The 25,759-nt window shown below is 43.7% G+C and overlaps 1 protein-coding gene and 1 pseudogene across 1 annotated transcript; both read right to left on the bottom strand.

The window, feature by feature from the left end:
- Positions 1-4,472: 4,472 nt before the first annotated feature.
- Positions 4,473-6,214, bottom strand: LOC147462784 (uncharacterized). The gene is made up of 5 exons (XM_086527365.1): positions 6,091-6,214; positions 5,487-5,964; positions 5,222-5,412; positions 4,922-5,152; positions 4,473-4,847 (listed from the first exon to the last, which is right to left on the bottom strand). Exons 2-5 carry the CDS (start codon positions 5,494-5,496, stop codon positions 4,473-4,475), a joined length of 807 nt encoding a protein of 268 aa, XP_086383491.1. The 5' UTR covers positions 5,497-5,964; positions 6,091-6,214.
- Positions 6,215-8,340: 2,126 nt separating this feature from the next.
- LOC147462783 (uncharacterized) lies at positions 8,341-10,830 on the bottom strand (annotated as a pseudogene).
- Positions 10,831-25,759: the final 14,929 nt, after the last annotated feature.

The following is a 25,759-nucleotide window of genomic DNA, read 5'->3' as shown; positions in this document are numbered from 1 at the left end:
TTGAGAACTTCTATAAACTGTCCATCGGTTTGTCTCATTGTCGTCGTTAGCTTGTAGCACTTAGGGAATTCATGCCAGTACGAAGGTGCAACCGCCTCTAGAAGAGGTTTCTTGCTTGTGAATATAAAGGAGTCTTTGACTGGGCTAGCTTGGCAGATGTCACCACAAAGTATGACATCAAGGCCACCAAAAGGCTGGTCGTGTTTTCTCTTGATGTCACGAAGACATGAGTCAGCCAATGAGAAGACACTTGATCCTATCAAGGAGAATTCATCAAACACTACAAGCTCAAAATCTTGATAAAGTAAGGACAATGCATCTAGCTTTTCTGCTCCGAGACTTGTGTGTGTCGTAGTTATCAAAGGCAAATGTAAAGCTGAGTGTATAGTCGTGCCACCAATGTTGAATGCTGCCTTGCCTGTATATGCCATTAGGAGTGCCTTAGGAAAGTCAGGATTGTGTCCTGACTTATGTGTGTAGAAATGAATGAGGGCTTCGACTAGCAAGAGAAACGTGAATGTTTTTCCAGTGCCTGCTCCACCTGTGAGGAAGAGATGTATCTTTTCTGATGGTGCTATGCGTTTTTTGAGCATGATGTCATCGAGGATGAGTCGCTGTTGTGGGTTTAGCTTCTTTATTGATGCTTGGAAATCCTCATTGGTCATGCAAATATGTTTGGAAAAATGTAAAGCAAATGGTTTCTTTGCCGGTTGCTTTGACGGGGTGTTGACGATCACGTTGGCATTGTCGAAATCGCTCAAGGAGCTTACACTTCTCGTGCTGCGTGAGGTTGCGATGGCTGTGGCGAGCCTGTCCAGTAGAGCTGTTTCGACAACGAACTGTGATTCATTGTTTTTCACTGTGTCAATGTTCGAAGTGTAGACATCGATCCAAGACGAACCTTCGAGGAGGTGTTCATTCTCATTCCTTGTCCATGGCAGGAAGAGAAGGCATTGTTCTCTGTAGTGGTTGTCAGGGTCTTTGGCTTTATTGTATCTAACGTACCATATGATGCGTGCCCTTCGCAGCAACGTGTCAGGCTTGGAGGGATTTTTGGTTGTGGAAGCGAACTGGGCCAAGCACATGGGAAAGAATGAGTGTGGTCTGGAGACGTATTTGTCGATGATGGAGGCAGAGAAGATATCTGTTGTGTCGGGGTGCATTTTTTGCAAGGCGTTCTTTTTTTTGAGAACGAGAGCTCGTGCTTCAGGTGGATTAGTATTTATGTATAAGAATTCTCTAGAGGAGCTATGCAACGGAAGCGAGAGACATATGTAAGCAGCTTGTTGTGAACTAATTTGCTGTGTGTTAAGGATTGTGCTACCAACTTTTTGTAGTCTCTCCAATGTTGTTGCATTGTTTGCGACACAGTGATCAAGCTGTGCCTTGATTGCTCCTATTAATGTGTTGTCCATCTTTGTCATGTATGAGGTGCAGTAGCTCGTAGCTCCATGTGCGTTTAGCACGAATTGTATATCTGTGTTTGCATTCCAAAGAGAAGCTATTGACTTATTAAAGTTGTTCGTGAATATATCGATTGGTTTGCGCTTGAGGAAAATAGTGGGTCCCGAGATAGTTGCTTGCAATGCAAGCAAGTACTGTTCCATGGAGAGTTGTGCTTGTTCTAGCCATTCTTTGAATGTGGGCGCATTTTGTAAATCAATTTGGCTGAGTTGTCTTCCAACTTATTGCAAGTAAACCTTACCTTGTCTAGCTATGTTCGCCTCAAGTATTCCTTGCCGGATAATAGTTGTGAATGGCATGGGAAAACGTGGAAATCCAAAACGGCAACTTTTGCTATTCTTTTGGCAAGTCTTATGGTGCTTGTGCTTGTAAGCTTCAGAAAGGTCATTGGGCAAGATAGATCCATCTGTGCTAATGTGGGTATCTATAAACATTACAATATCTTGATCTGAGTGCGTTGTGAGTGATGGAGCATTTTCTAGCCACAACAAACCATGATCATGTTGGCTACCGCGACTTTGGAACTCCGTGATGAAAAAGAAATCTTGTATTTTTCCACATATAGAGGAATCAGTCCGCAATAACCGTTTCATTGCGTTGAACCCGTTGACGTAGAAACGAGCAGTTGTAATGGGGTCGGCACGAATGAGGCGACGTTGGTATGAGCTCAGACTCTCCTCAGGCTCTTGGGTCAGCGGGACTAACTTCTCTAGTGTAGCAAGAAGCTCTTTCCATCTTCGCTCTGCGGAGGAGAACGTGACAGAAAATGTGGGCGGTCCAAGTTGTCGGATCATTGCAAAGATATTTTTTTTCATCTTTTCCTTGTAGTCGGGGGATGTGCGTAGTGCCTCGAAGTCTCTGAAGCCTAATCTTGAGTTGAGAAGGCTCTCTATGTTTGTGTCTTGTACAACTTGCCTTGTAGTCAGAGTTGTACCTGCTAGCTTTCCCTTGCGCATTCGCACCCAAACAGAGGAAGCAACTTGTTGTGACATGATTTTGATAGACTTGAAAAATAAATTTTCGATGTCCAGGACGAATCTTTTGTCAACGTTCAGGAGCTCCCACTTTGCAATCGTTTGATAATCTTTGCTTGCAGCCTCTCTATATCTTCTAGGGGACCCGAAGAAAAGAGTTGGGAAGCTCAACTCTTCGCAATACTCATCCGTGAAGATGCTCAACGGTGAATTGCCCTCGCAAGGTGCAACATGAAGAATCTTGCCACTGTAATCGACAACCTCTGCCGCACTGGTGACGCCGTGAAGCATGACATCAGTCTGTTCATCCTCAAGCTCAACATCATGCGCATTGGCATCGACGGTATTCGTAGGAGGCATACTTAGACTAGAAAGGTGTGCAAGCCACTTGTCATTGATCGTGACACCTTCTCTCATGTAGAGTGGTGTGGACAATAGTGTAGTGGTTGCACGCATTGTGAGCAGGGGTTGCACAACACCGCTTAGGTAACATCTATCATATTCGAGCTTGCGTTTTATGCCCACACGGACAGAAGCCTCATCCTCAATGAAGCAAGGCAGGACAGCCTGGCTCTTCTCCAAGTTGGCAAGCACATTGACAACGCTACCTCTAAGCCCATACTGGCCTTCGTATGTCAGTTCACGTATCTTGGTGAAGGGGATACGAATGGAGACCAAGCGTGCCTCTATGGCGTTTAGATATGACACAAAGGGAAGCGCTGGATTGAGCCCTATCTCTTGCAAGCTCCACAGATGATTGCTATTGCTTGTCGAGTGTTTCTTGCACTGGCTACAGACATACACATCTCCATAGCGTCTTCGCTTACTTGAAGTGGATTCCGCAACTGGAGGCAGAAGCTGACGTGTTAGCTGGCGGCGGAATAGCAAGCGTCCACATTTTTTGCAGGGTGTAATGGGCTTGTCCTTGATGCTTTTGTTGTATTTATTAATCGGCTTACTCAAGCTGGCATGGGTGCGTCGTATTTGAGCACCAGTGACCAGGCCCCTCTCGTTCTTCAGGCGTGAGAGCTTGCATTTGACGGCCTGGGTTGTGTGCAACGTGTGTGTGTGCTTGGCTTGGAACATGCGGACCACCTCAACATCAGACAAATCCTCATGTAACAAGCAAAGCCTATGCAAAGTGGCCACCTCATCTTCTTTCCATCCACCACGTGCACGGCTTGAGCACGTTGTGAATGTGGGAAGGTATGTGATGCCATTGCTTGTTTTGAAAAGCAGAATTCCCTTTACAAGAAATGGTTTCGATGCCATCCCCAAGATGATTGTTCTCACGCTTCCATTTCTTTTCAAATACACTTTTAATCTACAAGTCGTAAAGTGAGCGAAGGCCGTTAACACGTCGAGGCTAAGAGCAAGTGAGTTGGCGCATGTTGAATACAAAGATGAGAATTTTGTGACCGTCATTGTGCTAGTGGACCCATCAGTACGGAAGAAGAGACAAGCACCCGGGACAGCATGTCTTTCAAGCAAGAAGCTCTCAAACAAGTCATTGAGCAAATTCGATCTAAGGTCATGCGGTGTGCCTGTTGAGTTCCGGAGATGGTGTAGCGCGAGGAAGATGTCTGAATTGTTCGAAAATTGTGCCACAAAAACAGTATCGTCATCGTGCTCGGTAAAGCGAGCCATTGGAAAGACACGCAAAGATTGTAAATATTTAGTCACCTTGTGTGTTCATTTGCGTGCGTGTGTTAGAGAGAGAGAGAGAGAGAGAGAGAGAGAGAGAGAGAGAGAGAGAGAGAGAGAGAGAGAGAGAGAGAGAGAGAGAGAGAGAGAGAGAGAGAGTTTGTGCTTTGGAAGGTTGAAAAGATGGAGAGGAAGGAAGAATAGAGAGCGAGTTATGGAGAGACACCACGGCAACAAGGCTCAAAAGCAAGATACGATTTTCTTATGAAACGCGATATACAATGGACAAGACAAAATTTAGTTCATTGATTGTAGAGGGGTCTAGATAAGGAAGCATAGTTATTCGTAGTGAAAGGCCAAAAGCTATGGAAATCGATGCTCTCAAAGTATCTAGGTTTCCAACAGAGGAGTGAAAGATATCATACACCCATTTGTGCCAATTTTGAACACACCCTCGACAACAGATGTCGATAAAATATCCCTCGCCTCTGGAATGCTCTCCATGTATACCTCCTTGAAGCTCGTTGGCAAGCCCAGAAGATGATCCACCATAGACTCTGACACTTGAACCGCCACAACACGTCTGTCAACACTGCTTCGGATCTGTGCCTCCAGCCTGAGAGTTGTGTTGATGACGTGATCTTTATCGCAAAGAGAACAAGACAGTCGGCCTTCAACCTTCTTCACCTTCGGCGAGTCACAAACTGAGCACTTGGAATGCAAGAGAGCTCTATTGAAGTTCACAAAGCGCAAAGTCCCCACAACCTACAAAAGAAACAAATGTGTGAAGACCACTAAAGATGTCTTTATGCGGTTGAGTGCAAACCATGCAAAGTCACCTCTCTATTGTAGCCGAGAATCTCACACTGTCTATGAAATGCTGTGGTCAACTCTTCCTTCAAGCGTGATCCTCGCACGAGGGCCAAAGTTGTGATATCCAGAACAGACAATGTGCGCACCTTGCCAACAAAGAGGCCAATATTCCTAGCCACAAACATAACAATGTCCTCCCTAGCCATCTGGGCCATGACTCGATCATAGTCATACTTTCGAGAGTTGACAAAGCTGACCTACATATGGCAAAAGGTCTGTCAATATCGAAAGAAAGAAATGCTGAAGCCAATGCTTCTGATACGTACAACTGCTTTGTCGTCTGGGGTCGGGCCATCAGCAACAACCAAATCCCCAAATGTAGCGCCAATTCTTTGATGGAAATTACAGCTTTGCAAGACAACGAACGCTAGTGTCGCCAAGGGCGGACGTGGGCTAGTAGTCTCAGAAATTGTAGCGTCAGCAAGAAATGTGCTTATCTTGGTCTCAGGATAGAAAGCTAAAGCAACAGGGAATGGGTCACAAGGTCGAATGGTTGTCGACGCACCGACATGCAAGGAGAACAAAGCTGACCCATCATCATTATGGTTTTTAGGCCTCACAAGGGGACGGTCAATCCTTACGAACAAGCCGATCTTGAGCTCCTTGGTGTAGGTCTCAATGAAGGGATCCATAAGGACGGCCGTGATCGTGTCAATGCAATCGGCATCGACAATGTCGAACTTGAAGTAACTTGCATTTTTCTTTTGCCCAGGGGAGATAGAACGATATGTGCCATACCAATTCAAGATTTTCCCCTATGTGGAGAAAGCTTTACTATCCTCATCTATATCACTAATCTTGAATAGCGGAAAGGTTTCCTTGACTAACAAGCTTTTCCCTTTGTCCAGTAGCTTGCCGGTGTGCACGACATTCTGAGCGGCTGAAGATTGGCCAACTTTAGAAAATGAGGCTGCAGCTTTGCCCAATTCATGACCTAGCCAAGGAAGTTCTTGTTGAGACGAAGACGGTGCATGTGCGCACTCCTTCCCTGGTGGAGAGTATCCTTTGCCTGCAGAAAAGAAAAAAAGCACCATCTTAACGCAACTCGACAATCAAGAATGCGCTGTGGCGAAGAACAACGTAGACACGTCAAGACTATTCGACCAGAAAGAATGATTGTGCACACCGGCCATGCCTGCACTGCCAACGGGATCGCTCGCAGGGCTTCCTTGAAGCAAGGCACGCCTACACCTCTTCCCAGCTACGATTTCCTCGAAGCCCGAATTTGGCGGTGACCCAGCAGAGCTCGACACTACCATGTGCGATGAATGTTTCCCTGCAGGGCATGGAGGAGACTCAACGAACCTACGCAGCTCTGCAAGAGGAAAAGAAAAGGAAGCATCCAATTAACCATAGCATTGACTAGTTGAGCAAAGCAAAGAGGGCGCAAAAAACATCCTGGGAGCAGCACACTTGTAAAAGGAAAGCAAGAACGAGGCACGGGAACGAACTTCTTGAAAGGTTGCGAACAAGCTTGCGCCAAATATGATTTCTTTTTGGATGAGCAAGCAAACAAGTTATTTAATCTTGGAAAATGTCATGTTTCAAAGCCGTCGCCAGGTTACATACACAAGAAGATTTAGAAATTTTCTCATGCAGGAAAACGAAGTCTCTCGATGTTTTGCATACAATGCATAACATCATGAGCTTCTGCACGAGAGGCAATGTATATGGAGGCCTCCAAGCTAGGTAGCAAGATTGTGAGCCACTCAAGCGAGGATGATCGTAAAGAGCGCACGTCGAGTCTATTGATTCACTTCCCTCTGCCAATGGGCAAATGTGAGCATACGTATACATAGACATGCATAAGCCAAAAGCTAATGAAGGACTGATGCCCAAGGCTGGGCTTACTGAGCTTTGTGAGTTGTTGGAAGTAGAGGCAGCTTAGGAAAGATATAACCACAACATAAAAAGATTTCTCCTGTGAGATATGAGACAGCCGTTGCATGTGCGTGATGCTAGTGCTATCATAGGCAAAGGCAGGGCGTCGTCGAGTGGGGTGTATACAGAGTTAAAGAAACTAGAGGCAACACCTTTCGGGTTGTTCTCAACAGACATGCGCCTTGGCAAGCAGGGGCAGATTATGGCGTGTGCAATTCCACTTCGATAAAGTTGTAATGAACCACCACGTTCCGGATTTGGCACTCGAGATGAGGTGTCCGTTCATCAAGTATTCACAAATCCTGGCCATCAAGAGTTGGGCTTTCCAAACCTGGTTCGGTAGATCAGGTATGGTGCGGTTGGAGGAGTCAAACTCCCCTCGACTGAGGCGGTCTGTGAACCAATGAACGGCCAAGCATGTTGTCGAGAAAGTTTGGGCAGATGAGCAGCCATTAGTAATAATTGGTGTCCTGGTCACAATCATTGTACTCACTTCGTACACGGAAATCATTGTACTCACTTCGTACACGGAAATCATTGTACTCACTTGATACACGAGAGAACTATCCATTCAATGACAAGCATGGAGCAAAGTTTCGACTGAAATTTTTTTTAGGACATTGAGCCCCCAGAGCTGGCTTGACTGACCAGACATGATGCAAGCAAAGGGCTGGCTGTGCCTTTACCTGAGCCGTCCTGCACTACAGTGGACGATCTGGTCGACGATCAAGATGGCACGAGCGAGTGGAGCCTGAGCTGGAGAGGCAGACAAAATGCAAGGAGGTAACATGGTGCAAGCCAAGTTTCGTTTCAAACATGACAGTAAATGAGCGTCTTGGGAGGTCAAGCCCAGATTTGTTGTGATGCTCGTGCTATTGTATTGCGGCCTTATGCTCACGAGGAGCAACGTTGAACGCACCAGCCATCGAAGTCATGGATGCCGATTACGAACACCTAAGTTTCTTGATAAGAAGCCCCCTAGCGAGGTACTCGATGCGATTGAGCAGAGCTTACTGAAGGTGAAGACAGATTACCGCCACTGGTCTAATACAACGGGGAACCCACAACACTCCAACAATGATCAACACATGAGAGCTTCTCGAACCCGAGAGCAACAGTATGCCCGGGTCTACAGTAGCCGAAAACACCTAAATGACAGCCAAGTACCAAAATAGAGAGAGGGATCCAGAATCCCTTGAACCTCGGACCCAACTCCGGGCCTCAAAGCGTAAGCCAAACACATCCAGCAAATGTCTAGCTCGACACAGCTCCACAACCAGATTACATTGCAAAAGAAGGAGACAAGCCCTCAGTCAAAAAGGGCTGCTACCTATGTGCACAAAGTCATTGAGATTTAATCACCCTGGCCCTGTACAGTTCAGGCGATTGAGCAAAACAGCCCCTAACCTCGGCGCAATGGTACAGTACCAGAACCCACTGCAAGCATCTAGAATAGATGGTCAGAACGCGTATGCGGGCGCTGAGGCACACAATTGAATAAAGCTCAGCCTGCTCTTGGCTCCTAGATGAGAAACTCCCTGATGGCTGCTCGCGGCTCCACGCAGGGCAACTCACGGCCTGATGCCAATCCCACACTGGAGCGATGAGGGTCCAGCCCCTTGTAGCGTGACCTGCCAATAATGCTAGCAAGGACCCATGCACCCGCAGCCCTACTGTTGCGCTTTTCTGGAACCAGACACGTGACCACCATCACGAGCGCATCACTTGCAAGCGCAACAAAAAGCAAGCAGCAAGATCAGGAGAACAAGACTAGCGCAACAAAATTTTTGAACTGCAACGCTCGCAAGCACGGACAAACCATGACTGACAACGCAACACAAGAGCAGCGCACAAGTCAAAAAAGCAAACCTCCAGAGAAGTCCATGCTCTCACCATCGTTGGGTGAGGCACTGCTTGCACTCCTTTCACCGCCACGGACAACGCCATCATCAGATGCCATGGTGAAGATGATTTGCAAAGAAATGTTATTCCAAGTACTTTGAGACGCAAGAAAGAAACTCTCAAACCAATCCACAACGCACTTTCAAATGCTCGACTGATTTAAATTTACGATTACAGCACATAAGCAGATACAAATTGAATAGTAACAGATAGGTAAAAGCTCAAAGATGAACATAGAATTTTGCACTGGATAATGTAGCTCAAAAGCTCATACATTAAAACAAATTCGCAGACTTGCTGCCATGACACAGTATAATGATAACACCCGAAGCAAGAACTGAGACTTGAGGACACATGTGCAAAAGCAAAACAGAGAGATAATCTTCCACTAGGTAATGTAGCTCAAAAGCTTGTACAAAGCAGGACAAACAGAGAATCTTGCACTGGATAATGTAGCTCAAAAGCTCACACATCAAAACAAATTCTCAGACTTGCTGCCATGACACAGTATAATGATAACACTCGAAGCAAGAACATATTACAAAGCATTTTTTTGCGCTTTCTCGCCTGTCATATAGGCTACAACAACCACATGCAAATTACATCTCCTCATTGTCCTGTGCTCCATTCAACACGTGCACTGAACCACAAAGACCAACACGAGCAGTCCCCATAATCTCAGGCTGCACGATCACCTTCAAAGACCTTGAGAAGCCCGCCTGCGGCATTAAACGAGTAGAACAGCGCATGGAAAAGCTTTCGCTGCCACGTCCTCGCCGCCTGAGCCTGCAGAGCAACCCCCTTCAATGCAATCACCTTCCAGAGCCTTGAAAACCGCCCGCCATTAAACAAAAAGCTACGTATGCAACAACTACGTCCTGTGGTAGGACAATACCTGCTGTGCAGCGATCTTCTCACAAGGACAGCACCCGCTGCGCGCGCTCCACATCCTCTGGCAGGAGCAGAGCAGAAAGGACCGAGGCCCGCCAGGAGCAGCATGAAAAGGGATTCCACATGGGTCAAATGACCCCTGATAAAACAACCCTAAAGGCTTGCTACACGTGGCAGCCATCTAGCAAACCATCGGACGGCCTACAGGTTGCAACAAACTTGCCACTAAAACCCTATGCCGTTCTGCAGGCCAAAAATTCCTTGCCACTAAAACCCTATGCCCTTCTGCAGGCCAACCATTTAGTTCTTTTATAACCTACCAATAGACTGGTTGAGCCTGTATTGTCCTTGCTCTTCTCCACCATATAAAAGTCACCAAACAGTAGCCACTCTCCTTCAATAGGGGAATCCCTAAGGTGCATCCATAATTTGGCTCTATCCTTTGCATTGCAGGGGCCATATATGCTGACTATAGTGATAGGTTGATCATCCCACATGACTCTCACTCCTAGGGATCTCCCAAAGGGGTGGTTAAGGACCATTTTGGGCTCCAAGTCCTTGTCCACAATAGAGAGGACGCCACTAAACCCGTCCACTCCCTCTCCATAAAACACCAACTTCTTTCCCAATGCGTATTTTGTTTTGCTATGAGCATCCAGATGATGTTCTTGGATGGCCCAACAATTAACGTCCTTCTCCTTTCTAACTGCCTCCCATAAGAAGGTGTGCTTCTTTCGGTTTTCAGTCCTTTCATATTCTATGATTGAATAGCCAGGACTTCCATCATTGAGAGAGGGAACAAACTCTTCAACATTTGACCCATGCCCGATCTCCACATCAGTGGCCTTAGGAGAGTCCAGAGGAACCTCCGCGTCAAGGGATTTCTTTTTTTTGTAGTGGTTCAAAGGGATTGTGAAGCGGGATGACATCATGTGTTTCATATATTGCTTTGGTGATCCAATAAGTATGTCTACGTGTTCAATTTGGGCTCAATTCTATTAGAAAGAATCCTGGGAGATCTTGGAAGGGAAAAGTAAAGCTCGCTTATGGTAAAAGAGAACTGGGTTTTAAAGTGATTTTGAAATGGGTCCAATTAGTTGGGATAAAGAAAGATCACAAGAAAAATGAAAGGGGTAGGGTAGGTACGTGGCAGGAGTGCAGACAGGATGGTAGTGGTTTAATAGGCGACGCATGAGGGAGGGCGATAGATCTACGACAGATGATGCATCCAAGGCAGAGCACCCGCTGGGGGAGGATACCTATGTGCATGTGAGTTTTACTAAAAAATTCCTTGCTCGGAAAGCGATTGGAAGAATCTGGTGGAGATTCCACGTAATGAAAGTACTCCAGCTTTATCAGATAAAATCTTCGCAAGATTCTTTTTTTGCCAAAGGGACTTTTGGCTGTTAAAAACAGAAGTCGAACTCAGGCCCAATCTCCCTACCATCATTTTTAAAAAAAGCACCTAACGTTGCTTTTGTGGTCGATATGACCGTGCCTGCTTCGCCGGTGTTGTTGCCTCTTGCTCTGTGCTTCGTTCATGCAAGCTTCCAAGTTCCTGCCCACTCTCTCTCTCGCTCTCTCTCTCGCTCTCTCTCTCTCTCTCTCTCATCCGCCTGCCCCTACCTCTCTTTGTTCCTCTCTCTGTCCTCCATGTGCCACTCTCTCCTTTTCCCCCTCAACAGCTTGGGAGGATCTCACGAGATTCTACTTAGTAACGCAGGTCAAACAGTTTTTTGGCACGCCTACGAATTATTCGGTGCTTCATTGTCTCCATCAAGACTCTTTGATTTATTATTGATTGTATCAAACGACATTCTGATCTATCATGAGAAGCTTTAGGCAATGGGATGTTTTGTAAAAACTAGAGAAGCAAACCATCATCCACCGTCAAGAAGAATCCTTTCAGGAATTTTGGAAGCTTTGTAAAATGCTAAGAAGTATACATATAGAAGCGGATCTCAAGTAAGAAATGTTGTAATTAAAAAGTTAGAAGCTTGGGCTGGGTAGCCCTAGGCTCCCTCTCTTGGCACTAGCGGTCCCCTTTCTTTTTTGGATCCAAGGTTACACGGTCCTCACTTTGTGGGGAAATCTCTCGGTTGCCTTCGACGGTGGCTATTGTGGATGCTAGGAGGTTGTGCAGGTACGCCTCACTTTTTTGTGGGGGTCGCCTCTGCTCGTCTTCCCCATCGACTCATGGACAACATTATTCCTTTGATGCAGGGCCCGCTAAATGCTGATGAAGGGATCACTGGATGTTTGTGGTTGCATGGGCGCAATATTCTTTGGCTTTTGGATCTGTGCGTCATTGTAAGCTGCTGGTTTTGCATAATGTGATGATTTTGTTAGTGTATGGGTTGGCTTTGTGGATTAGGCTCGCTCTAATCCTCATGGTGGACATGAGATTTGATGTGGTAGGTCATCTCTCATGGTGGCATCCCCATGAGGCGTCTTCGAGAGGACATGATGGGATGTGGGTGCTTGGCTCACCCACCCTTATTAGCTTGATCTCTCTTGGTTCCGATCGATGCTCTGTTTCCTTTTTGGTTCTTGGTCTTCGTGAGGCACGGCGGTACAAGTGGTTGCAGTGACGCGGTGGTGGCACCTCAAGAGCTCTTGGTGGGTGATGGGGACTAAGGGCCCAACCCCTTCTTCATCATTTATTATGGTGTCTTGTCGAGGGCGGCTCCTTGTTCAACCAATGTATGGTATTCGTTTGTTTTCTTGATGCTGAGGGTATGGTCGAAGGTGGCTCACTGCTTAGTCCCCCAATGTATCGTGGATGGACTGTTTATGGTGCCATGGCTCCGTATGAGCATGGCATGGCTTTGTGAGTTTTTGCCCCCCCAAAAAAAGTTAGAAGCTTAAATCTAGACCCAAAAATACATGTTTTAGAGTTTCTTTGCATGCACAAGTACCCTAACATTGGTACTAAGTAGAATATTGCAAACGTTATCCATAAATACATATTTTTCAGCACCTTGTGACTTTCTAGTACCTTGTTGATGTAATCCTCTTGAGATAGCTTTACTGTCTTTTTTGTCACGTCCCTTGATATCTTCATACCAAGTATCCGTTTTGCAACACCTAAATCTTTCATTGAAAAAGATTTAAACAACTCCTCTTTTAGGTCTTTGATATCCTGCATGTTAGGACTTGCAATTAGCATGTCATCAACATACAAAATTAGGATGATGAACTTCCCATCTCCCAAATTAGTTGTGTAGACGCAATGATCTGAGTTGCATCTTCTAAATCCATGATCCAGCATCCATTGGTCGAACTTCAAGTACCACTATCTTGATGCTTGCTTTAAACCATACAAGCTCTTATTTAATCTGAAAACCATTTTCTCCTTACCTTTTACTTCATACCCCTTTGGTTGAATCATGTAAAATTCCTCCTCTAAGTCACCGTGAGGGAATGCCATATTTACATCCATTTTTTCAAGATTTAAATCATGAGCAGTCATAATGCTTAAGACAAGACTAGTTGAGTTCATTTTTACAACATGAGAATTATTTATTGAAGTCAATACCTTTCTTTTCAGAAAACCTTTTTACCACAAGCCTGGACTTGTACCTTGTCTTCCTTTTCCTTCCTTTAGCTTATACACCCATTTGTTTTGCAATGCCCTCTTACCTTTAAGCAACTCATTCAACTCCCATGTTTGGTTGCAATGTAATGAGTCTATCCACTTGCATGCTCTTCATCCATTCTTCTTTGGGTTTGGGTTGCATAGCTTCTGCATATGATTCTAGCTCTCCAAAAGCTAAGATCAAGAGATAATTGAAGGAAGGAACAAACCTTTTTGAAGGTCTACTTGCTCTCGTAGATCTTCGGGGCATAGGTAGAGGCTCCTCATTTGGTTGACGTTGTTGCACATTGTCCCCGTTTGCACTCCTTGAGTCTTCACTATCCTCAAGCTCCATGTACTCATCATTTGTATCTTTTGTTTGTTTTCTTTCCAAGTAATCTTTGTATATATTTTTCTCATTGAAAATTACCTTCCTACTTCTAAAGATTTTACCATCTTCAAGAATCCATAGGCGATACCCAAAGTCAGCTTCTCCATAGACAATGAAGAAACACATTTTGGACTTTGCATCTAGCTTTGACCTTAGGATTTTGTCTATGTGTATGAAAGCCTCGCACCCAAACACTTTGAGAAATGCATAACTCATTAGTTTACCTATCCATGCCTCTTCTAGAATTCCCCCATCCAATATCATTGAGATTGATCAAGTACATAGACGTACTACTGCTTTCGTCCAAAGCTCAAGTGGTAGGCCTGTATGTAGCTGCATGCTTCGTGCTCGCTCGATAATTGTTCTCTTCATCCTTTCAAAAATGTAATTTTGTTGCGGTATCCTAGTTGGGGTTGTCCTTGCCTCCAAATGCCATTGCTAGCACAAAAGGTTTCAAAAGCTTAGGTGCAATATTTGCCTCCATTGTCGGATCTCAGGCATTTAACCTTGGTACCTCCTTCATTCTCCACAAAGACTTTCCACCTTTGAAATATGAAAAACACATTAGAATTGTTCATTACATAAACCCATCTTTTCCTAGTTGCATCGTCTATGAATGTTACATAGTACAATGAGCTACCAAGGGATGGTGTACTTGCAGGAGCCCAAACATCAGAATGAACCAATTCAAGTTTTTATTTTTTTCTTTTATTTTTTGTTTTTTGAAATTTTACCCTCTTTTGTTTTCCATAAACAAAATTTTCATAAAACTCTAAGTCCACTTCTTTCAAATCTGGTAGAAGCTTCTTTGATTGACAACTTTGCATTCCTTTGGCATTGATATGCCCAAGCCGGTAGTGCCACACCACTGTTGACTTTTGTAGCTATTACACAAGTTGAAGATTACGTGTTGATAGTATACAAGTAAAGTGTACCAACCTTCTCTCCTTTGGCAACCACCAAAGATCCCTTTTAGATCTTCCATCGTTTGTTTTCGGATGCAATGTTGTATCCTTCATCGTCCAATTGTCCTGTAGAGATTAATTTTTTGCAAACAGAAGGAACATGCCTAACATCTTTAAGATTCCATCCATTTTCGTTAGCAGTTTTGACACAACCTATACCTTTGCCGACAATTTCACAAGCTTCATTATCATCTCCCAAGTATGCATACCCAAAATTACCTTTGGTGTAATCTTTGAAATGTTGCTTGTGTGGTATCGCATGGAATGAAGCCCCAAAATCTACTATCCAAGAATTTGACACATTGTCTAATAAGAGACTTAGAGTGTCTTGCTCTACTTTACCTGCCACATTGACCTCCGATGTTGGATTGTTGTCTTGAGACTCCGACTCCTTCTTCTTATTAGACCAACAATCCTTCCTGACATGGCCCTTCTTGCCACAGTTCCAACATTCACTTTGTGTGTGACTCTCTCCGCCTTGAGCGATCATTACCCTTTTGGTTTTTGGCTCTCTCCTTAGGCCTTCCTCTTGTTTCACTGATAGTGCAACACTTGATGCTTCACATGTTCTTCTCCTTCGTGTTTCCTCAATTAGGAAAACACGCACAACATCATCAAACTTACTTACAGCCATCACAAAGCTGTCCCAACTATCTGATAGAGAGGAGAGCTCGCACTTTGTCATTGAAATTGATTTTCACCAATTGCAGTTGACTTATGTTGGCGTTAAACCATTGAGGTGTTTTGCAACGGAATCATTCTCTGCCATATATAGATTGAACAAGCACTTCAAGAGAAATATATTCTTGGATGTCGATGGTTTCTTGTAGAGGCCGTCAAGTGACTTCATCAAATCCTCTGTGGTATTTATCTCCAAAACATTGAAGGCCACTGTTGACACCAAGCTTAACCGGATTGTTCCCAGTGCCTTTTGGTCAAGGACAATTGGCATGCTTCATCTGCCATCGTTGTGGGCTTCTCTGCAAGACTGCCTAGTGGCAAATAGAGATCCTTCTAGTAGAGATAGTCTTAAATCTGCATCTTCCAGTGTTGATAGTTTTTGCCGTTAAACTTCTCAACCTTGAGCTTCCCTTCCTCTGCCATTACTCCCACTTAATTCAAGGAATCCTTTCCTTGAGATAATTTAGCTACGAGCAAACCTTGCTCTGATACCATTTGTTAGGAAATTGGACGAAGCTAAATAGATATTAGAGTAGTTTACTTAATGGAGAGAGATAATTTTTAGACATGAGAGATTAGAGAGAGAGAGAGAGAGAGAGAGAGAGAGAGAGAGAGAGAGAGAGAGAGAGCACATGATATATGTGGTTCACCCAATGTGGGCTACATCCCATGGGAAGGCAGCCACTCAATGGCTTAAGTACTTCAAACAAGAAGTAGGTTACAATGGAATTATACCCTTAATAGAGCTCCCACCTTGATTCACTCTCACCACTAGCTCACATCAACTTCACAATTCACCACGATGCTTCACCTCTTCAATCCGTTTTTGTGTGTAGAAAAGGCCTGCTTTTATAGGCCAAAAGGGTTTCCCTCTCTCATGAGAGATAGCTGTGTGTAGTCGCCCTTGTCTAGACAAGTCCGAGTTGAATTCTCCCATGCGCCCATGTGAGATCGGCCACCACTCATTGAATTCCAACCACCATCCAGTGGCCATCGACTATCGGTCAACGGCCAACCGATCGACCGTTTTTTGACCACTTTTTGGCCGTCGTACGACCATAATATTCCGGTGAAGTGGCCGTGGAAGTTTTGATTTTCCAACGAGTGATTTTTCTTCACGCAAGATGGATTCTCCTCATAATGGGGACCTTACAAATGTTCGCTCTTTAAAATTGAGGATTACAAGGGGTAAATCAGACTCCATACTTAACAATGATGTAACCCTATCTCAGGAATCACTCTTCAGCTCTAGCGGTCATGCAACAGTTAGGAGCACTCAAAGGCGTTCTATCTAGGAGATGGGTCAGTGCACTAGTCCTCGGGAGAGTTTGGGAGTGGCATATCTACGACAATTGGTGGCATGATTTGCTCTGCTGCCTCGGGGGCATTAGGAAAAATATGAACCCTCTAGGGGCCCTTTGGGATTAAGGTTAATTAGAGGCCAGCCAATGAGAAGAGGGTGGTGGACACACTCTATGCCCTCAAAAATGTAGGGGGACAAAGTAGTCTTACACTTCTTAAATGGGCTCTTACCTAGTGAGAAGGTGGGGTGGAGTGGGGGGGGGGGGGGGGGGGGGGGGGGGGGGGGGGGGTGAACCTCCATAGGTTTTGAATAAATCCCAAAAATTTGAAAATTTTCAAAACTTTCAAAACTCAAATTTCATCTTCTTAAACCCCCCCTAAAACTATTTTATGGTCAAAAAGCATTTTTTGACCTCAAAAAGTCAAAACGTGCACCCAAAAACCCTAAAATTCAAAATTTTTAAAAACTTTTGAAAAATCTTTTTCTGCTATCCAGAGCTCCCCCAAAAGTACTTCTTAGGCAAAAAGTGATTTTCTCTCTCTAGAACCCCCCTTTTCCAACCCCTCCTTGGTTGCAACCATCACACTCATCCTCTACTCCAACACTCTCGCTCTCTACACCATCTCCATTGCTGCAGCAAGGAAGCTCCTCTCTCCTCCCCTACCACCTTCCATTGCCACACCAAGCAAAGGTTATCCACCTTCTCCTCTCATTGCCACACCAAGCAAGGGTTATCCACCTTCTCCTCCCATTGCCACAAGGGTTATCCACCTTCTCATATCACTTTATTCTCTGTACATTGTAGCAACAAGCAAGGTCCTTCTCCTCCTCCTAGTTTTCTTTGCTCAACCATGGCCAACACTACTTCGTAAAGGCGGCCAAAGGATGAGGTCACACCACTTGCATGCCACAACACTAGAGGTGTAGATGATGAGTGGGTGCCACAAGAGTTCACCAAAGGTGCTTGGGTATACATGCAACCATCTGCTATTGGCCCTCATCGTGTGCGGAATCGTGCAAACTTGGATCTTCATTGGAAAGGAAAGCTCCTTGGCTTCAAGAACCGCAAAGACAAGGGGACCGTAGCCATTGTGCAACATGTTTTCTCAATGTCAACCATGCATTTGCAACAACCACCTCGATTTCCAACACATTGTAAGTACATGTTTTGAGAATACAAAGCTAGGTGTGAAATCACAGTGTAATGTTATTATGGATTCATACTTAAGATTTGTCATGCATTTATAGTCATATTTCCATCCACGTTGGTGGAGGAGCAGCCACTACATAGTCTCTCCGGCACATTCAATGCTATACATGCGGATATTGGAGCAATAATGTTCCCACATCTTTGCCCAACCAAACTGGTTCAAAGAAGGATTTTCTTCTATTCTCACTCCTATATTGTCCCTACTTCTGCACAAGCGTTTGGAACGCTTGAACCCATCAAAGTAACTTCCTTATTAAGTATGGAGTGGCCGGTGCCAAATTTGTGGTCGGTAGCATCTTTCAAGCAAAAGATGATAATGGATGTCCAAAACTCTTTGAAATACTCTAAAGCTTCTAGGTCTATGGGCTTGAGTTGGTGTTTGCCTATTCATTGTTTTGTGCACATTTTTAAAGAGTTTGGATTTGTGGAGACTACCACAATGCTTGTATGTAAAGATGCGCATTACGAGGAATTAGGAAGGCTTTAATTAGAAGAGGACTGTGCAAGCTTGGAGTGTGGACTCCCTTACCGAGTGTAGACGGAGCTATTGCAAGCTTTGACATTGCAGTGAAGATGCCCAACGATGCTTTGGAGGCAGTCCAAGTGAACAAGCATTGGACTCTCAGTAATGTTCGAGAACATTTGGTTATTAAGGGTTTTGAGGCCCTTCAACAAGCACAATTTCGTTTACAAGGTCACAAGGTGAGAATCCTTCCACCACATTTTCAATACATCATGGTTTGTCGATCATTGGATGCTTATTGTAATGAATGTCTGCAGATTGGGAAGAGAATGGAAGACAAACTGAAGGTCGAGGAGGACTGGGGGATGGATGGAACTATGCTATCGATCTTATAACTTTGTAACTCTTGCAATTTTCAAACTGATCCCCGCTGTAATCAACATCATTTGCTTTGGCAAATCATGCCTTTGAATATAATTTTTTGCATTGGGATGAGAAATCATTTTTTGGTGAAAGTGCCGGGGCCACCTAACTCATTCACTATTTTCACTTTTGCAACTCTTGAGCTCCTCCACTCTCTGTCTACACCCCAGGCTAGACATGGATGCTTCCACAGCCTCTGCATCTACAGCCACATCCACCCCTTTGTCACGTTTCATCCTCTTCCTCAAGGACACCAAATACAAAGGGAAGTTGGACCTCCACAACTTTTTTACTCGTCTCCCTGACCTCGATGCCACAGTTGCCCTTCACATGGATTGCCAAGATTTTTGCGTTCATGGAGGAGCACATCATAAAATATTATGTATCTATCCCCCCACATGTAGGGATCTGGGTGCCTTGCGATCTTTTGCACTATATACACAAAGGTGATCGCCCATTCTCCAAGCGGTTGCAACGATTCCAAGAAATTGCAACCGATGCAGGCCATTACTTGGACGAGCAAGCCCCAGGGGTGTCAGCGCTCAAGAAGCGCAAGTTGGGGGTGGAGTACCTTTCTCGGCTTGCAACATTTATCTTCTTGGTGAACGAGGAACCTGATTTGGAGGAGCTTTGATTACCACACCTTTAGGTTGGGTCCTTTATCAAGGACACCAAGGAGCAGCAGGTTATCCCCATGAACCCTGTAGCGGAAGGAAAGGCACACCGACTCGAGTACCCTAGGGATCTTGAGGAACTGGTTGATAAATCCATAGTTGCGGCTAGCCCTAGTGACACTCCAGTGCCACTACCACTGACGGATGTGGCTATCCCAGAGGTAGGAATCAGCCGCTTCTCCTCAGTGTTAGTGGATGGGAAGGAGTATGTGTTCCTGCATGATTTGGAGAAAGCATTTGGCCTACGCATGGATGAATGCTTGAGCGTGCTATGAAACAACACCAAATGTCCCTTACACAATATGCCAGATGCCCTAGAAAGCAAGCTCTTGCCAGATGGGGACTCTGTTGCTGACACTATTGCAGTTGTATGTGTAGAGGTCCTCGCAGCAGAGCAGTTGCACGTGGCTGATGAAGAGTTCCAAGCCACGCAAGCCAAGGTTGAGGCTGCTAGGATGCCTATGCCATTATGCAACCTCCCATCTGATGATCCAAAGGTCGTATCTGTGGTGCATGGGAGCATTGACTTGGATGCAAAGGGCAACAGAGAGGAGGAGGACAAGGACCAGGAGGTAAACTGTATCCTAAATTTCATGTTACTATTTTATCCTTCATTGTCTTTTTTCTCAACCTTCATCGGTTTATGACAGGATGTCGTGGAGGTTGATGATTTTACTGCAAGGACGGGTGGCAAGCGGGACGGGATTTGGACCTCAAGCTTCCCTTGCGCATTACCTAGGACAACTCCCCCCTGGCGATGTGGCCATTATCCATAATGAATTTACTCCCCAAGCCCATTTTATGACTTGGTCATTAAAAGCTTTGAGCAAGTTTTTGTGTTTGAGCCCCATTGCTCAAACTGCACATCAAGTGTTGCTAGTGCGTAGATCCCTTGTATGCACAGCATTTGGCACTGGCTTTCGTGGTAAAGTGCTTGCCCAGATAGGGATACATGCTTCCATTGGCTCAACTGACCCAAAGGCCATAGCGCACTCCCTCTTGACTGGGGAGTTGCCTTACGCGCAAAATAGGCGCCAGGAAATGGTCAAAAAAATTATGAACTCCTCAGATACATGATGTAAAATCACCGTTTTGGAAGTAATAAAAAATATTTGAAATTGTCTCTCTATCTTGCAAATTCTTTTGAATGTGATTTGTCAATCTTGAAAATTGTTTCAATTGGTGATATGAAAATTGTTTTGATAAGTGACTTTGTAATTTCAAGTTCTGTATGTAGTTTCAGTCAATTTCAGTAAATTTAGGTATTTTATGTTCCCTAGGAGGTAGATAAGCCTACCAAGGGCCAAAAAAATCCTAGCCACAAGGGCGCGCAAATGGCCCATCCATCAGTTTTGGATGGGCCATTTGCGCGCCCTTGTGGCCAGGCTTTATTTTGCCCCTTTTAGGCTTATCTACCCCCTAGGATACTTACAAAGCACAAATTTATTGAAATGAATTGGTTTTGCATCATTAATTTAGATGCACTCTTTCTATGGCAATTCCAACATATGTTCACACTCAAGGACACTAGAAAAGGTGAAATCAATTATGAAATGAAGTTTCCAGCACACTATCACCTGCTTTAACTCTACCTAGTACACCCCGCACCAAAGAGTCCAATTACATTGGACATTTGAAAAATCCAAATTAATGTTGCATAGACACTTGGTTTCACAATATGGTTTTTTTTTTATATCCTATAGGGAATTCAAAGCTTGAAATGGCCAAAAAAGGGTGTCCACAAGGATCCATGTAAAATAATGTTGCAAAACCAATAGGTTTTAGTAAAGTTGTGCTTTTTAAGTACCCTTGGGGGTAGATAAGCCTACAAGGGGGAAAAAAAAGCCTGGCCACAAGGGTGCGCAAATGGCCCATCCAAAACTGATGGATGGGCCATTTGCGTGCCCTTGTGGCCAGGCTTTTTATTGCCCCTTATAGGCTTATCTACCCCCAAGGATACTTAAAAAGCACAAATTTACTGAAATTGACTGAAATTACATACAGAACTTGAAATTACAAAGTCATTTCATTACAAAGATAGTAGACACAGTAGACACAACTGTTGATCATATTGTCATTGGAAAGTCAAATCATTACAAAGATAAGGGTGTGCAATACAAAAAGAGGGGTAGCTTTGGCTAATGCTCGAAGTCTCGTCACAATCGACGTGCAAGCTGCATATCTTTTGGCTGTATTGTCACTCGCTTTGCATGTATGGCGCATAGGTTGGTATCTTCCAACACCGAAATGATGTGGGCCTCTGCAGCTTCTTGAATAGCCTCTGGCGCTATCGAGAAATTTGTGGTCTTGCCAGGAAAGCACCGGGCTTATGGCTGTGAGAGTTTGTGAGAGAACTCAACAAAAACTATATGAAGGAGTTAAACCATAGATGCCATGAAGACTAGGGTTTGGAAAGAAGTCCAATCAAAGAAGACTCACTCTTTCTCTCTTGCATTCACACACACAAAGAAAGAACGCAAAAGAGAATGTCGAAACAATACGAAGATGAAAACATCAAGGCTATGGTCATATCGTATCATGGGTAATATGAAAGGGTTAATGGCATTCAATCTTGGCTGACCAAATAGGCTACAAACTGTTCTTTGGAATTGTAGTTTTGTGCTTACCATAATATATATATTTTGTCTAGTGATTGGGATTAATTGTGTGTACAAATCCTCTTGGTTCATAGCAAGATAACTACGCTTACATCAAAAGAAAAATTATAGTCTATGAAAGGTAGTATGATGGGATCCGGTGATAGAAGTATTTCATTGAGCCTTTCAGGGCCAAAGAGAAACACTATACGTTGTTGAAAGTGTATTTTACGGCTAATCCATACGTTAATTCTAATAGATTGTACAGAGTGAAAGCGATAGAAATGATCATCATGTGGGTTATTCATCTAGGATAATATGTGAGAAATGTAGATATGAGAGAAGTGAAGAGATGAGAATTTTCCCTCCCAAGACCTATTATTGCCCGTAGACAATAAGGATACTGCGGGGAGAGATGTACCTGTAGCAAAGAGAACCTAAAATTTGTAGAGAGGATGAATTACTAAGAGTGAGAGAGATAGATTTGGTTAATGAGATGAGATTAGATACATATACATACATATATATATATATATATATATATATATATATATATATATATATATATATATATATATATGTCGGATTAGAGATGAAAAAGAAAACAATAAGAAATCAAGAAAACATCAATGTAGAACACATCTTACTTGACAAACCCTTCGGCACCATTATTGATGGAGAGAGAAGAAGAGGGGAGCACTCCACTTTGATTGATACGCCAAGTACAACACCTTCTTTGATTAGAGTTGATCTTCCAAGGATAGCGTACAAGAATGGCCAATCTTCCTCTAGGAGAAAGTGTAGGCTTGGGCTTATGTTAATGGGGCTAAGTACAATTAGGCATTACTACTCACTCCCTCAAGAATTCCTCTCATCAATGGCTTGAATGCTTGAGTTCTTTCCAAGGAAGAAGAGGTCCCCTTTTATAGGTGAAGGGAACCCCCAAGGGTTTACACAAGAAGAGAGGAGCCAGTGTGAACAGGAATTGGAAAAGTTGGAAATGAGCTGTCCCTGCATGATGTGGGAAGGCTGGGGTCCAATATTTTGATCATATCTCCTCAACCGTGGCTCCAAATAAAAAAGTAAAAATATGGGCAAAAACTTCAGCTCATTAGCTACGATTTTCATTTTAAAATCGTTTTCCAATTCGGATTGGAACCTTGTGTAAAAAATTCATCAAAATAGGATCCATTTATGGCAGCAAAAGTCTTCATGTGGTCTCCTTAGCCTAAACTTTCATTTAATTCCAAAGGACACCTCATGCCATATGAAAGCATGAAATTGCTCCTTGACAAAGTTTTGTAATCATGCTTGCAATAATGCATTAAAATAAGTGTATCTTTGAAATCATGCCACCTAGTGTCCCACTAGGATTTGATTCTCTCCTAGTAGCTATTTAAAAAGAAATATAAGAAAAGTATAAAAAATACATAGAATATATATATATTGGAGTTTACCCTAGATATAGGATCTAGCTAGGGTGTGAGATGATAATGAAATAGTAGAAATAAAGAATCAATGCTTTTTGCCCCAAGTTAAAGAGGCGGAGCTATTGATGCTTTTCCCATAGTATTTTCTGATGGTAAAGTAAGGATATGTTACCCTTGAGAAAAATAATAGGATAAGATAGAAGGTTTATTATTATACTTAAATATGCATATGTACACTATAGGAAATATAATTATGTATCTAAAAAATTACAAAATAGATCTTGTAGCATGCGTTCCCACTATGTACGTGTCACAGCACGACATCCACCCCCTCTAAACCTGCACATCCTCCGGTATGTGCCACATTGTCTCTTTGTAAGATTAGACCTCTTGTACATCTTCCTTGTCTTCTTCTTCACTGGATGATTCCAGAGCTTCATGTTCACTTTGATCTTCACCTGTGTTTTTCTCTTCTTCCTCATCAATATCTTCTAGATCATTATCTCCTCTTCTCTTAAACATTTTAATCCTTTTTCCTGCAATGGGAATCTTTACTTCTGTACCATCTAGTTCAGACAAGCTGTAAGTAGCATTTTCATGCACATGCTTTACAACATACGGTCCAAACCATCTTTTTGAGAACTTACGCATGACTGTGTGCTGGTTATCAAGGTTACTATCATACACTAAAACCCAGTCACCTTTGTCAATTGCTTTGCTCCTGAGTCGATGTCACTTATCAAAATAGTCCTTGTTTTTCAACCTTGCATTTTTGAGTCGTTCTTTTGCAGCTTCAATGTCTCCAGGTCTTCTCTCTAGCTGCCTTATACGCAGTGCAAGGAGATCTTCCCTACTAAGCTCCTCTTGCCAAGGTAGTACATTCCATATGGAAATTGTATCCTCAATCGGCATCACTGGCTTTTGACCATGCATTAGCTCCACAGGCATGTAGCCAGTTACTGAGCTTTGTGTTGTACGATCAGCCCATAAATCATATGGTAACAATTTTGGCCACTCACCAACTCTTCCTTCGCAAGCCTTGGCCAAAGCTTTGATGATAGGAGGATGCCCTCTTTCACTCTTTCCATTGCCTTCAGGGTTGTAAGCTGTAGTAAGAGAAAGCTTGATCCCTAATCTAGAAAAGAACTCGCTTGCTTCTTCGGCATCGAGTTCACCTCGATCTGCAGTGATTTTTCCCACACAACCATAACAGCAAATCACCTCATCAAGAAGGAATTTGCACACAGCTTCTGTGGTCTTAGCTCTTAATGCTCTTCCTTCAACCTGGTTAGTTAGGTCCTCTCGTGCAAGAACCAAGTATCTCATCTGCCAGAGTCCTAAAGGCATCGTGACTAGATCCACAACCCATTTATAGTGCATGGCTAGTGGATATGTAGGGTGCAATCCATCACGATGTCGAACATTTGAATACATTTGACAAGTTACACATGACTCTACAAACTGAGATACATCTTTATACATACCCTTCCACCATTATTTTTCTTTCAACTTGGAGAGGGTTGCCCACACACCCCTGTGTCCCGCCCACAGACTCTCATGAAACTCTTGCATGAGCTTTACTTGAGTCTCTTTTTTACATATAACCCGTTGTGGTGTAGCACCCTTTTGTTTAGGATGCTTCCACAAGTAACCATTCCTTAAAAAGTACCCATATGCTTTCCTGCGTATCCTCTTGAATTCTTGTTCAGACCAATCATCCTGTTTTGTTAGAGTACTCAAGTACCTTCCAATAGAAAGCCAATCACCTTCATAAAGATCTTTCAAGAACAATTCAAGTGAATTAGTCATGCAGACATTGTTACCTTTGACCTGAGAGATAGAATAGAATTTTGTGCCTACATCATCTCTCTCATCAATCATTTGTGACTCATCTTCATACCTTGCCCTTGATAGCATATCTGCCACTCTATTGTCTTTACCTGCAATGTGCTTAAACTCGGGATTTAAGGACTTAATGTAGGCAATCCACCGCAACATAGCAATGTCTGGTGTTGAGCAGCTTGTAATCATCCCAAGAAGTGGTAGACAATCTGTTTCTACAACCACACATGCACCAATTAGGTACTCTTTCCCACTTTTCAAGGCTGTAACCATACCCCATAACTCTCTCTTTATCTGTGGATAGTTTCTTTGGCGAGCACTTAGTACCTTTGCTCCAAATCTTACCACATACCTGTGTCCTTCTTTGTCATCTTGCCCTATTGCCCATCCAATCCCTGTAGGACTGGTATCTACTGTCGCAATCACTGGCCTTTGACACTCATAGTCTACCTTTCTCAAAGTCGTTGCTGACTGGAGTAACTCCTTTAGCTTTTTCATGGATTTTACATGTGCTTCTGTCCATTTAAACTTTTGATTCTTTCTAAGCAGCTGATAAAGAGGATCAGCTACATGT

Source organism: Adiantum capillus-veneris, chromosome 2, assembly GCF_014529385.1.
Source record: "Adiantum capillus-veneris isolate H3 chromosome 2, ASM1452938v2, whole genome shotgun sequence".
NCBI lineage: Eukaryota > Viridiplantae > Streptophyta > Polypodiopsida > Polypodiales > Pteridaceae > Adiantum > Adiantum capillus-veneris.
This window is presented reverse-complemented; position numbering and strand designations above follow the sequence as displayed.